Source organism: Gossypium raimondii, chromosome 11 (genome assembly GCF_025698545.1).
Source record: "Gossypium raimondii isolate GPD5lz chromosome 11, ASM2569854v1, whole genome shotgun sequence".
Taxonomy (NCBI): domain Eukaryota; kingdom Viridiplantae; phylum Streptophyta; class Magnoliopsida; order Malvales; family Malvaceae; genus Gossypium; species Gossypium raimondii.
This window is the reverse complement of record NC_068575.1, coordinates 2,932,993-2,946,770: the sequence shown is the minus strand read 5'-3', so window position 1 is coordinate 2,946,770 and position 13,778 is coordinate 2,932,993. Positions and strand designations below refer to the sequence as shown.

The window sequence follows — 13,778 nt, the reverse complement described above, 5'->3', positions numbered from 1 at the left end:
CGAGCTAAAAAACACTTTTTAGCAAAAATTAAAATTTTCTATTTCTGTTTTTGGTTAAAAAAAAGTGCTTCTACAAAGTTATTTTTTTTGGTCTCAAAAGCAATTTATTTAGTATTTTTTTTATCTCAAAAGTGTTTCTTAAAAGCAATACTAAACTAGTCCTTAGTTAAATGGAAAATTTTTTCATAGCTCCTCCCAAATTTAAAAAAAATCAATTTATTTTTCGTTTGATTAAATGGAAAAATTATAAATTGAATTTTTGAAAAATTAATAATTTAAAATGAGGATTTTATATAAGATTGTTAGTTTTATCCTCCAAATTTTATAATTTTATCTCTATCTTCTTATACAAAATTTTTGACTTCGCCTCTTTTTTAGGTTTGTTTAAAACTTTATATTTTTACAAAATAAATTTTTCTAAAAAATATATATAATATTCTCAATAAAAATCCTTACTTGCTATGTAAAGTACATGAAAGTTTAGATCACATTGAATGTGCATTTTGTTGTATTCAATATGTTAAAATGTATTGCATCTAATTCAAAAAGTCGTTTTTATTATTTATTTAAAATTATATTAAATAATAGTTTCTATTAATATTTATATACCTTTTATAAACTTATATAAAAATTTAGTAATTAAATAATAGTCCAACCATGTCGGATTAAATTGATAATATATTGAATTTAGTGTGAAATTATTGTAAGATTTCATTAATTATGGGTTGTAAGAGGGTCAAAGAGAATTCAGCTAACATGAATTGGGATTAATTGTGATAAATATATAAGTTTCGATTTTAAGGACTAAATTGAATAAAAGGTAAAAATTTAGGGTATTAACATAAAATATTATTTAAGAGTCAAATACATGTATTTAGATATTTTAAGGTATTTAAAATGGTTAATCGAGTTAAATTATTATGTAGATCAAGAAACGGATCAACAGATCGATAATCGCAAAAAAGAGAAAGTCGTCGAGTAGTCCTCAGTGTGGTGTTTATTGCTATTTTGTTTAGGTAAGTTCGTATTAGGTTATTTCTGTTTAATAACTTTTTGGAATTAAATTATGTATGTGTATAAATGTATAAGTGTTGGTATGCTTTATGGAGGTAAGAATTGATATGGAATCAAGGGACTGAATTGCAAAGTATATAAATTTTACATGTTAGAAATGAATTATATCATTACAAGGTATGCAAATGATCAATGTTGAATATGGTGTTATGTTATAAAGATAAAAATATTATAGGGAAAAAAAGTTAAAGCCCATGTGAGCTTAGTGAATGATTAGGATACAAATGACATGTCATTAGAGTTTATCAGGCACTATGTGCCCGTGATTCCAGTTATCGGGTAATTTTTACCGGTGCTACAATTATCAGGCAGTCTGTGTTAGTGTTATATTTTATTGCGTACTATGTACCGGTGGTGGATACCATACTGATGGCTAAAATCTAGCATTTGTTGCAGATTCCCGACAGCTTGTGTGAGCAGCATTGAATAATGGTTAATGTCCCGATTGCCAGGTTGTGTGAGCATAATTTCCTCGTGTATCTAAAGTTAATTTACTAAAGTTATCCAGGCAAAACAAATTAATGAATTGAAAGGAAATGGATTATTATGGCATGGAATATTTTTCATTGATTGAATGTGAATTGGTAAGTGTAATATGTTATTTAAATGTTTTGATGCTAGTAAGTGTTCATGACTAACCATTTGGTATGGTAGGAAACATGAAACATGGCTAGAAATACTAGGTTGTTTGTTTATTTCAATTATTATGTTTATAAATGACAGGTATGTCATGTTTAAATTATATTAACTTATTAAGCTTTAAGTAAGCTTAACTCATCTTGTTTTCTTCCTTGTAGATTGTCGGATTCGATTTGTCGATTAGATCGTCTTTGGAGATCACACTATTCGTTAACTCTTTCTATAGTTATTTACTCATTTTGGCTCAATTATAAGTGACATGTAAATAGGTTTATGGCATTATATATGTTAATTTTTGTGCCATCTTGATTTTGAATTATGTATTTGGATGTAAACTTTAAAGGTTGTTTTGGTTGGTCGTGGTGTTTGATAGTAAAAGCATGATATGATGCCTATAATGTATCTTACTTGATGAATGAGTCATTTGTGAAGTTATGTTGTTTTGGTGAATGAATAGACATGAAATGTAGGTATGTTTATACATGAATGATTGATGATTAATGATTGAATTATGGTGCCAAATGTGGCATATTGGTTAGGCACTTGGGTTGAATGATTTATTTTTGTGTTTTGGTATGTTTTTGGTGTCTTTTAACAGGTTGATCAAGGGTCCATTGCATAACTTGAAGCTTAAGGGAACCTAGGTTGTGTTTGCTTGTTTTGGAAGGCATTTTAGGCACACACGGATGTGTGCCATACACGGGTGCAGGGCACAGCTATGTGGTCTGTTGAATTTAGGTGCAGGTTGATCCACAAGTCCACAGTTTGTTCCACGGCCTGGCAACATAGCCGTGTGACTCTGGGTTACATGGCATCAATCTGTTATACAGTTTGGGGACATAGCTGTGTGATAGCACCACACAGCCTCAACCTTGTCACACAGTCGTGTGACCCCTATTTTTACTTTTTACCTATCTTTTCATAAAAGTTTCAAATTAGTCTGAATTTGATTTCAAGTTGGTTTAAGAGCTTTGTAAGCTTGATTAAGGCTCGATTTTGGTTGTAAATCACAGTATAATGATGTTTTTGAATGCTTCATGTTTTAACTTGCTTTTAACTGGAAATTAAGGATTATAAATGTTGTTAATTGTCGTAATACTCTATAGCTCAAGTCCGACGGTTGGACCGGGTATAGAGTGTTACACAATAATACTACTATCAAAGCCTTTTTTTTTCCTTGATAGAAATATTATTATCAAAGTTAATCTTATACTTTTTGAGCCAAATACTTAATTAAAAGATGGGAAAGTATTTGGTACACTACCAATGAAGTTTTTAGACTTCACAAGCAGAGTCGGGGGTTGACAAATGTCATATAAGGGTATGGTAAAATATTTTTAAAAAAAAAAGACATGTCAAAATTTCAAATTTGCTTGTGAAATAAAACAAGTACACTACCAATGTACCAAATACTAACCCTTAAAGAGAAGTTAGATCAAAAAGAAAGTAAATAAGTTTTAATACTGTAAAATTTAATATTCAGGGATAAAGCAACATTTAGTCCCTAAGCTTGGCATTTTTTAAATTTGGTCCTTAAACTATTTTACTTGTTAATTCCTAAGCTTGGCAATTTTTTTCAAATTTTAACACTCTAATATTGTGTCATATCATCACCTAAAAATTATCATTTTTATATTAAAAATCCATGTGATGATGTGACACAATCTCAAAGTGCCACATCATCACATGGACCAAAATCGGGAAAATTTAACAAGTTCAAAACTAATGTGAACAAAAAAAAATTTAGGGGCTAAATTTTCAATTTAACAAATTTAAGGATTAATAGTTGCGTTATCCCATATTTTTGAAAAAAAAAATCCTTTTTAAGTGGAACAAAGCATGGCCACTTGCTTCCCCAAAAACAATTCACCAATTTTTTTTCTTTGGTTAAAATATGGCTATAATCTTTGTACTTTTCAAAAATTAAGTATTTAGTCCTTATTATTATATTTTCAAGAATTTAATCTTTTACTTTTCAAATTTCAAATTTTAGGTTCAACTGTTAATATTATTAAATTCAAGTTCATTACAACATTTTTTAATTATATGACTACCAAGAGAGTTGGGCTTGAAATTAATAAGGTTAACAGTTGGACTTGAAATCTGAAATTTGAAAAGGAGAGGAACTAATTTCTAAAAACATAAGTATAAGGACTAAATTCCCATTTTTCAAAACGTACAAGGGCTACAGGCATATTTTAACCTTTTTCTTATCTTCTCTCAAATCTCATCCACGTTATCCCGCAAATCACCCGATTAAATCCAAAAGAACAAACAAATAAATTTTTTCCAAAATTCGTGCTTTGTGAGCCACTAATTCAGTCAGTGTTTTGTGAGAGATCACCGCAATGGCCTTTTGTTTCATTATTTTCGTTTCAATCCCTCCTTATCTTCCTCCTCTTTTCCCTCTTATAATTCTTCCCCCTCACCATTTTCTTTTGGTTTCTAGAAAAAAAAACCCAGATTTTTCTTTCATTTCTGAAGTGAATTAAGCAAAAAAAAAAAAAAGATGAAGAAAACCCTTTTTGACTCTTTTTAATATTGTATATTGAATTATTATCGTTTTTATAGAAAACCCAATATGTTCTTATAGAACAGTTCATTTGTTGTAATTGATAAACAAAAAGTGAAGAGAAAAAAAAATCATTTTTGTATTGAATAAGTCAAAACCCAGTTCAGGTAATTGAAAATTAGAAGTACCCTTTATTCCAGAAAGATTAATAATCCATCACTAAATGATGAATTTTCATTTTCCTTTTCTTTTACAGCTTTCTCGGTAAACAAACATGGCATCGGTGTTTTTATACCATGTAGTGGGTGATCTAACGGTGGGGAAGCCAGAATTGGAAGAATTTTATGAAACAGAAACGATTGGATCAGCTATAAGAGCAATAAGAGAGTCAACAGGGTGTGGTATAACAGTTTGGAAAAGAAAAACTCATATGGAAATGGCGGAAAACAATGATACGAGACAACAAAGATTTGTGGGTATTTTAACTTCACTTGATGTTGTGTCTTTTTTAGCTAAACCTCAATGTTTGGAAGACCAGGACAAAGCTATGAAAACACTTGTGTCTGATGTTGTTGTCCCTGACAATGCTCTCTTGAAGATTGTTGATCCTGGTATTAGGTTAGCTCATTGCCCCTTTTATGTATATTCGATCTATTTGCTCAAGCATGTGTAGTTTCAATTATTGTAGACATGCTTGTTATGCTTTGTTTATTAATCTTGTGATGATAATGGATTGGTTGTTATGCTTGGGACTGAAATTTTATGTGGATGTAAAGCCCAAGTAAAATGGAGGTCTTTATACTATTAGTCTTTGTGAGCATATTGGTTTTTGTATTAAAATGTTTATCCATTTTCCTCCATAGTACTTTTACCTCTCAAATACTTTGCTTGCTGTTAACTTATATGCACTTGTAGGAGAAAGATTTTACGATATCGATCTCTTTTTTCCGGTTTACCTATGATGCAGAGTTGATGAATCTTGTTTAGGATCATTTTGGTAGCTAGTTTAAGGTTTTGAGCAGTTGTGTTGAATATCGGTAGTAAGGACATATTTCTAGTTTTATTGCAGGCCAGTGCTGTTTTCTAATGGCATTGCTGACTCTTTTGTTGTTGGACTAGATTGATAGATGCATTGGAGATGATGAAACAAGGTGTGAGGCGACTTCTTGTTCTGAAGAGCACGGTATGGAAAGGAATGAGCAAGAGATTCTCGATCCTTTATAATGGCAAGTGGCTCAAGAATGTGGACAACAGTAGTAACCTCAGTATTAATGTCAGTGCCCCTTCATCTGCTGCGTCTTCTGCTTCTTCTTCCTCATCATCCACCCCACCCTTCATGCGCAACAAGTTTTGCTGTTTGTCGAGAGAAGACATAATCCGTTTCCTCATCGGTTGCCTCGGTGCTCTAGCCCCACTCCCCCTGTCTTCGATCTCCTCACTTGGAGCTATTAACCACAACTATAGCTCCATTGACGCTTCCCTCCCAGCTGCCGAAGCAACGCAAAAAAATCCGGGTGATCCCAGCGCGTTTGCCATTATGGAGAGCACACCAGATGGTCGGCATAGAATTTTAGGAGAAATCTCAGTCTCTAAACTATGGAAATGTGATTATATAGCCGCAGCATGGGCTTTAGCCAACCTTTCTGCCGGACAATTCATTATGGGGATCGAGGATAATGTGAGTTCGAGATGGCTCACTGATTGCAATAATAATTCCCTAGACAATGGTGTTGAATCAACAAGGCCAAGGAAAATCAGTAGTATGAGCAGTGGGTACAGTCCAGTGTCCCCAACTTTCGGAGTCGGTCGGGGCACGTATAGGGGCAGAAGTGCACCCTTGACATGTAAAACCACAAGCTCGTTGGCCGCGGTTATGGCTCAAATGCTATCTCATAGGGCAACCCATGTTTGGGTGACTGAAGGTGAAGATGATGATGATGTTTTAGTAGGGGTGGTGGGTTATGCCGACATTTTGGCTGCGGTCACCTCCAAAGCACCTAGTCTCTCCGCTCTCACACCTCGATCTATCATAGAGCTTCGCCTGGAAAATCATCATTGAATTCCCAAACCCTACCTCTTTTTACCATTTTCCTTTTTTATTCTATTTTATTTATTTATTTATTTTAGTTCCATTGCTGTTCTTGACTTTAGCACCCATGTTTGCCCTCTTATGCAGCACATTTTGCTTTATGAGGTTTAAGAGAGTTATCTGTATTTTTCTAGTTCTATAGTGCAAAGATGCCCATAAAGTATATTATATCTAAGGTTTTTAAAATGAGCAGGTGGTCGAATTGATCAAGTCATCGATCTGGTTTAATGAGTTCTATTGGTCTATTCGAATTGATTAAATAAATCATTAAAATAAAAAAAAACCAATTCAACCGACTGGTCAAACCGGTTTTTAGATCAATTCAACCAGTCTAATACCCTTTTATAGATTGATGTTCTAGTTGATTTTCAGTCCAATTTAAACAACCATGATTATAGCTGAGGAAAAAAAATCAAGAAACAGAAACTGATCCAAATTGATTATGTTTGAATGGTTTTGGTTCATAAGTTAAAAAAATCGAGGTTATTCGAATAAAATTAAATTTTTTAATTCAAAATTATTTTTTAAAAATTAATGAAAATTACTTGAAACTTACTAAATAATTTCAAAAGCTATAAACGAGACTATTTTAACAAAATAAATTCTCAAAACCCAAAATTAATATGGAAAAATCGGACCAATTATCACATTGATAATTTGAACCGAACTTTCCTAATTACAACATCAAATAATATAATAGTTAATTGTTTTAACTCCACAAAAGCTTTTAAAGAAATTATCTTATATGATGTAGAGATTGTCCAATGATCGAACTTGAAACTAGTATTAATCGAAGACTTAAACAATTAATAAACCTAAAATTAATAAACCTAGAAATAGTTAGACTTACCTATTTAATTAAGTAAATTTGATAGCGTATTATAAATAATTACCACCACACATTTATTCAAACTAGCTTCTAATGTCACACTTGAGTCACATGTGATATCACTCATCTAATATTTAATTAATTTTAAATGTTATATTTTTAATTACAATAATTAGCATAGAATAATATTTCTCATTTGAATTATTGAATATAATTAAAATATATGATTTTTTAATGTAAATATTATAATAGAAAATTTTAAATAATAATTAAATTGTTTTAAACATATTTAACATAAAAATAGTTTTACTTTATGTAATTCACACAAAGTAGTATTATTCTAAATAATAATTAATTAACATAATTAAGTGATAATTAAGATATTTAGAATTCTATTCAATTAAAAACTCTATTTTACATCAATAAAATTAGCACAATTTTTGTTTACATAAAAAAATTTAAACTAATAATTATAATTATAACTATAACAACTTTTTCTATGCTTAAAGTTCTATTCAAGTAATAACTTTATTTTAAAATTACCACCACTTTTTTAATTAATAATTGTAATTTAAATTCTAATTTTTTTAATTTGTAATTATCACGACTTCTATTAAATTGTAATTATTTTAAATGTATAATTATCACAAGTTCTATTTTATTTCAACTTTAAATATTATAATTAATTTTAAATTATGAAATTAGTAATATGATGAAAAGTAAAGGGTATTCTCATCAGTTTAAAAATTTTTCCAAACTCGTTGTTTTTATATATATTATACATTAAGATTGAGCTGAAACTTAAAGAAGAAAAAAATTCGAACAACATGCAATGTAATATAATAGTAGCGACAGAGAATCCCAACTCTTGATTTAGTTGTATTAGGCGCTCAACTTGAAAATTCACATCATGGATTCAAATAACACGGGTAACTCTATTTGTGGCATGTGACATTGGTAAACTAATTAATATTGATGAATTGGAAAATTTTAAAAAATTCGATCGAATTGAACTCACACCTAATTTTAACTTCAAATAATATAATAGTTAATTGTTTTAACTGTACAAAAACTTTAAAAATTTATCATTCATAGAGTGACGTTGTCCAATAATCAAACTTGCAACCAATGTGAACTGAAGACTTGAGCAAATTAATAGAAAAATAGGCAACACTAATACAACTAATAAACTTGAAGATAGTCAAACTTACCCTTCTAATTGAATAAATTTGATAGCATATAAATAATTACCACCCACATTTATTCAAATTAAGATTGAGCCAAGGAAAAAAGGAAAGTCCCCCAAAATTATGGGGCATTAAGATGAACAACATACAATGTAATATAATAGTAGTGATAGAAAATCCCAGCTCTTGGTCTAGCAACATTGGATGTTCTTCTCAAAAACTTAGATCGTGGGTTTATAAGGACAATTCTGTTTGTGACTTGTGAGCTGATAAAGATTTGCTTCTACTAATAGTGATAGTGAAATTAGTGGGTGGCAATGCAGCTAATGGTTCATTCTTGGTTGTCTTTCAAGAAACTCTTGAACCAAAATGCAGAAGATTTGGGATGGCGGGTTAGGCCATTTTTGTAGTCAACATATACCAAACCAAAGCGCTTGGTGTAGCCATGAGACCATTCAAAGTTGTCCAATAATGACCATGCACAATATCCCCTCACATCTACTCCATCCCTGTAAATTTCATTAATTTCTCATTGATTTTTCTAGTGTAAATTAACGAATCTCTATCGGGTCGGGAGCGTTAAAGGTAAAGCCCTCTCAATAAGTGCATAAATCAAGGTTTGAATTAGTGTTCTCACCCTTTGGGAGACGAAGCTACTATCACCTTAATCAACAGCTTATTGATATTTTTAGGGTTTCCCTTAAAGAAATGAACCTATACTTACTTGATTGCTTGAGCAACAGAAGCAACGTATCCTTTGTAAAACTCAATCCTTTTTTTGTCATCAAGCATTTCATGGAGTGGGACATTTTCATTTATTTCATCATCCATACCTATATTTCAAAAAGCATTCAAGTTATTAATACTAGTCATACCGGTTAATTCTTATTCAGATTCAAAAATCCGACTCAATTAATTCAAATCTAAATCCAATCCATTTTAATTTGACATGAAATGTCTAGTAACCCGAACCCACCCAATTTGAGTCCAAAAATGATTTCAATCAAGTGTTAAACTTGAATGACCCAAAATCAAAACAACCCAAACTCAAAACGACCTAACTCCAAAATGATCTAACAATATTAAAAGGTGAATTAGTCCAATCATGATTGACTTAACCTCAAACCAATCCCCTAGTCTAAATTGTTGCAAGCCCTTGACAAAGTCCAAGTATGTTTCAAGTCAATTGCATACCATTCTCCATGATATATATTGGTGGGTTGTTGTATGTATGAGATATGTAATTGAGAACCTTCCGCATCCCCCAAGGAACAATATAGAGCCATTCCGATGCAGCCTGCCATAATAGATAATTCAGTTGATTTAATAAAATAGATATTTATAATATGTAAAATATCTTAATAAATAAGATTTGTTTGTGATCAAGTAATAGAGAGTAAGGTTACAAAAGCCGAACAAAATTATCTCCTCTGAGTTCAATTAATTTAGTTAATTTGTACCTTTTCACCGATTATCCCTCCATCTTCCCATTCCACTGTCAAACATATAATCAAAATCATGAGTTAGAGATCATACATCATGCAGGGACGAAGGGAGGGGGCATGCAGGGGCTTGGCCACCTAAAACTGAAATATTCTATTTTGAACTCTCGAAATCTATCAATTAATCTATGATAAAATTTTAGTAAATTTGTATTTTGGCATGCATAAAAATTGTGTCGTAGTTGATGATATTACCAATTTTGGCAACCTGTTGTGCTTTCTCAAAATGACCTTCTTCGACACTATCTTCGGCATGTGAAACCAACCTCGACGTATACTGGTTTAACCCAATGAAGTCCGTAGAGCTCTTGAGTAACTCCTCGTCTTCCTCTGTGAACTGCGGAAGCTGTTCCCCGAGCCGGTCACGCATGGATTCGGGATAGTCTCCCAAATACAAGGGGTGCAAGAACCTGTAGTATACTTCATATTCAAAACTAAATTTTTGTAAAACAAAGTAATGAGTGAGTGTGAGGGAAAGGTATACCATCCAAGCTGAAATTCGACCCGTCTTTCTGCAGCACATTGATCTTCGATTTTATCTGAATTAGCTTCGGCCCATTCACAGTCCACCACTAACCCTATCTGTCCCCCTTGCTTATCCTACAAAAAGAAATAGGTGCAACCAACTCTTATAAACTAGAACAAATTCAAATATAACCATTCTTGACGTTAAGATTTGGAGAGGACTAAAATAAAATTTTAAAAAATTTTGAAGGATTTAACGAGAATGTTTAAAATTTTTTATAGGTCTAGTTAAAACTTTAAAAAATTTTAAAGGCTTAATGAGAATTGACAAAACTTTTAAAGGGATCTAATTAAAAATTTTAAGAAGTTTGAAAAGTTTACTAAGAAATTCAAATTTTTTTGGGGTAACTAAATTTTTTAAAAAGAATTTAAGGGTCTAAATTTTTTTTCAAAAATTTTAGGGACCCTCAATACCATCCGCGTTTGGTTTGTTGGTACAGTATTGAACTCTTAATTTCGTAACCATAGATAAAATCGGAAAAATAAAAACAAAAAAAGAATATGTATAATGAGGGGCATATCTAGGGGGCGGCTCCACTAAAATGGAAAAAATTTCATTTAAGCAATTTAAAATTTTAAAACTTTAAATTAGTAAAGGTAAAATTTTACTTTGCCCCATAAAAATGATAAAAATTTAATTTAATCCTTTAAAATTTATAAAAATATAAGCTATTCAAATGGTGAAATTGTATTTTATTACTATCGTAAAAATTACAATTTAATTTCGACCCCTAAAAAAATTTTCTGACTTTGCCCTGTATATAATTATAAAAATAAGATCAAGATATGAGGAGAGCAAAAATGTCCACCCGAGGGGTGAATTTAAAGAGGGCTTTCGCTTCCAAAATTAAAAATTTTAAATATAATTTTGTTATAAATGATGGATTTATAAGTTAATATATAAAAAATTACACTTTGCCCGAAAAGAAAAAAGAAATTATATTTAATCCTCAAAAATGATGAAATCAATATATTTTAAAATTATATTTTGACTCCTCAAAAATTTATAATTCTATTCTGACCTCCACTAAATTTTTTTTTTTTTTGAATCTGGTCCATCCTATCAAAAGGAAAGTTGATTGTATTGTTTAAAATAGATAGTTTTAAATGCAAAATTGATCCTCAAACTATTCCTTTTTTTCACATAGATACCCGATATTGTACCTTGTACTTGCTATGATATATGGAAACAGCAGCAGCATGTGCCAAAATCATATGGTGTGCAGCCAAATATGTTTCAATTGATGAATTGTGATTTCTCCCAGGGGCAGATCTTCCTGTATCATACCCTCCCACAGCAATATGCAATGGTTCATTTATTGTACCCCAGTTCTTCACCCTATCACCAAAATGTTCAAAGCAAGTATCTGCAAATTTTGCAAAGTAGTCCCTACACATTCCCCCCACATTAAAAAAATAAATTAGCTTGTTTAACCTTTTCATAAATGTTGCAAATACCATTATACTTACACAATTTGCTTGTTTAACCACCCTCCTATTGACTCATGGAGATGCAAGGGAAGATCCCAATGGTATAATGTCACAAAGGGCTCAATACCCTTTTCAAGAAGGGCATCGATCACATTGTTGTAAAATGCAATTCCTTCCTCATTAACTTTGGTTCCCAAACCATCTGCCACCTTAATCGAATACTTTAATATATCGGGATAATTATTTGATACGTTGACGGTAAAATTATGTATGTACCTGGAAAAATACGAGGCCATGATATGGAAAATCTGTAAGCTTTGAACCCTAACTCGGATATAAGCTCTATATCTTCCTGTATGTTGTGTGACCATTAATTGTGGATTTAGGGGAGATTAAAAATATATTGAGAGCTGATATTAAAGATATAACTCTAGGAATGCAAGCCATCGATTTCCAGTTTGGTTGATTAGTCCGATTTTAATTACATGAATTATTAAAAAGTCATAAAATTTTTAATTACAGTCGATACTCGATTCAATCAATATTTTACTGAGTTTATACTCGTTTGCAGGTTAATCAATTCTTTATTTTATTTTAAACTAATATATCAATCAATTCCTGATCCGATATGGTGTCAACAACCTTGTTGAAATGCACCATGTAATGCATTTGACAACCCTATCTATCTAATATCTGTAATACTAACCTTGTACCGGTGATAATGATCCACTGCAACATCAGCATTGCTTCCATCAACGATTTTTCCTAAGAAAATCAAGGAAAATAAGATACTTTTTATATAGATATATATGTATAATATTGAAGATAATTCAAGGTTATTATTATGGGTGAGTATTGTAAGAAATGAGGCTTTTTATCATATTATTCTGATATACCTTCAATGTGAGAGAAAGCATCCCATATGCTTTTACCTCTGCCACCTTCGTTCACACCTCCTTCAATCTGAAAGAAAGAAAAACCGAAGTAATGGAAGCTAAACTCCAACAGAAATAATACAAAATAATAATTTTTTGTGTTCTGAGTTCAGTTGTTTGAGTTATTACATCATTCAGATCATTTTAAGAATAAGCCATTTTAGATTATTTGTTTGTTTGATTTGTTTCGAGTTCAACCCATTTTAGCTAATGATAGTTTTGCTTTCGTATCAATTTGGGTTCCAGTTAGTTGATTTTTTATGATCAAAACCGGAAAATGAAAGAAGAAGAGAAGAAAACCTGATAGGAAGAGGTAGAAACACCGAAGACAAAGTGGGGAGGGAAATCAGCTCGACAAACTTGTTTTTTAGTGTTGGAACCATCATGTTCATCGCCTTCCTTCAAAACATGCTTCTTCTTAGCCATGTTCTTTTTTGGTTGTTGTTGTTATTGTGTCACTCATTGAGAGAGAGGCACCCATGCTTATATAATATAAGCCAGGCTCAGATCACTCTACTACTGTTGCTTAACAGTGTTAGAACATAATGACATTCTCCTTGGGCAAACTACATGCATGATATTACTGAACTATTAGTAAACTTACGTTTTGGTCATTTAACTTTAAAAAATTTTAAATTAATCATTAAAAGTTTTCATTTTAGTGTCTGAAGTTCAATGACATTTTTTTTACCTTTTAAATTAAGTGATAAAATCGTAAGCTTATAAAATTTAATGACATTGGACGATTTTACCCTGAAAAATAGTGACATTGTCCATTTATTTATTAGATTTTTATAAAGCCTCCTTTTAGATTTTTAAATATAACTCAAAAGTCTTAGCTTTGTTTATAATTTTATATATAGTTAATGAAACAAATAATAGCATATTATTCAAAAATATTTTAAAATAAATTTAAATATATTCATTTTAACAATATATCATCATTTAATAATTAATACATAATTTTATAAATTGTGAATGCATTAAATATAAATGCACAAATTTATCCTTATATTGTAATTTGATAACAAGTATTGGTGTAACGGTAAAGCACA

The 13,778-nt window shown here is 31.0% G+C and overlaps 2 protein-coding genes across 4 annotated transcripts; one reads left to right on the top strand and one right to left on the bottom strand.

Annotated features, from left to right (window-relative positions):
• Positions 1-4,022: 4,022 nt before the first annotated feature.
• On the top strand, positions 4,023-6,447 carry LOC105761541 (CBS domain-containing protein CBSX6). The gene is made up of 3 exons (XM_012579382.2): positions 4,023-4,392; positions 4,482-4,843; positions 5,345-6,447. The coding sequence occupies exons 2-3, from the start codon at positions 4,500-4,502 to the stop codon at positions 6,282-6,284; spliced, it is 1,284 nt and encodes a 427-aa protein (XP_012434836.1). The 5' UTR covers positions 4,023-4,392; positions 4,482-4,499; the 3' UTR covers positions 6,285-6,447.
• A 1,894-nt stretch (positions 6,448-8,341) lies between these two features.
• Positions 8,342-13,192, bottom strand: LOC105761542 (beta-glucosidase 42). 3 transcript variants are annotated; one of them, XM_012579383.2, is made up of 12 exons: positions 13,024-13,192; positions 12,685-12,751; positions 12,495-12,553; positions 12,065-12,140; positions 11,828-11,990; positions 11,522-11,747; positions 10,317-10,432; positions 10,028-10,242; positions 9,791-9,825; positions 9,525-9,627; positions 9,055-9,163; positions 8,342-8,839 (listed from the first exon to the last, which is right to left on the bottom strand). In XM_012579383.2, the coding sequence occupies exons 1-12, from the start codon at positions 13,147-13,149 to the stop codon at positions 8,662-8,664; spliced, it is 1,473 nt and encodes a 490-aa protein (XP_012434837.1). In that variant the 5' UTR covers positions 13,150-13,192; the 3' UTR covers positions 8,342-8,661. The 3 variants fall into 3 exon arrangements, with proteins under 3 accessions (XP_012434837.1, XP_052480394.1, XP_052480395.1); XM_052624434.1 differs by lacking the exon at positions 12,065-12,140 and having other exon boundaries at positions 11,828-11,997; XM_052624435.1 differs by lacking the exon at positions 12,065-12,140 and having other exon boundaries at positions 11,828-12,064; positions 13,024-13,190.
• Positions 13,193-13,778: the final 586 nt, after the last annotated feature.

What these genes read in the sequence shown, in the direction of transcription:
- LOC105761541 (XM_012579382.2), top strand. Translation starts at nt 4,500, where the DNA reads ATGGCATCGGTGTTTTTATACCATGTAGTGGGTGATCTAACGGTGGGG. An exon ending in ATTGTTGATCCTGGTATTAG is followed by an intron (nt 4,844 to 5,344) that starts GTTAGCTCATTG and finishes TTGTTGGACTAG; the next exon opens with ATTGATAGATGCATTGGAGA.
- LOC105761542 (XM_012579383.2), bottom strand. Translation starts at nt 13,149, where the DNA reads ATGGCTAAGAAGAAGCATGTTTTGAAGGAAGGCGATGAACATGATGGT. An exon ending in ATCATTATCACCGGTACAAG is followed by an intron (nt 12,141 to 12,494) that starts GTTAGTATTACA and finishes CACAACATACAG; the next exon opens with GAAGATATAGAGCTTATATC. An exon ending in ATGGCCTCGTATTTTTCCAG is followed by an intron (nt 11,991 to 12,064) that starts GTACATACATAA and finishes TTAAGGTGGCAG; the next exon opens with ATGGTTTGGGAACCAAAGTT.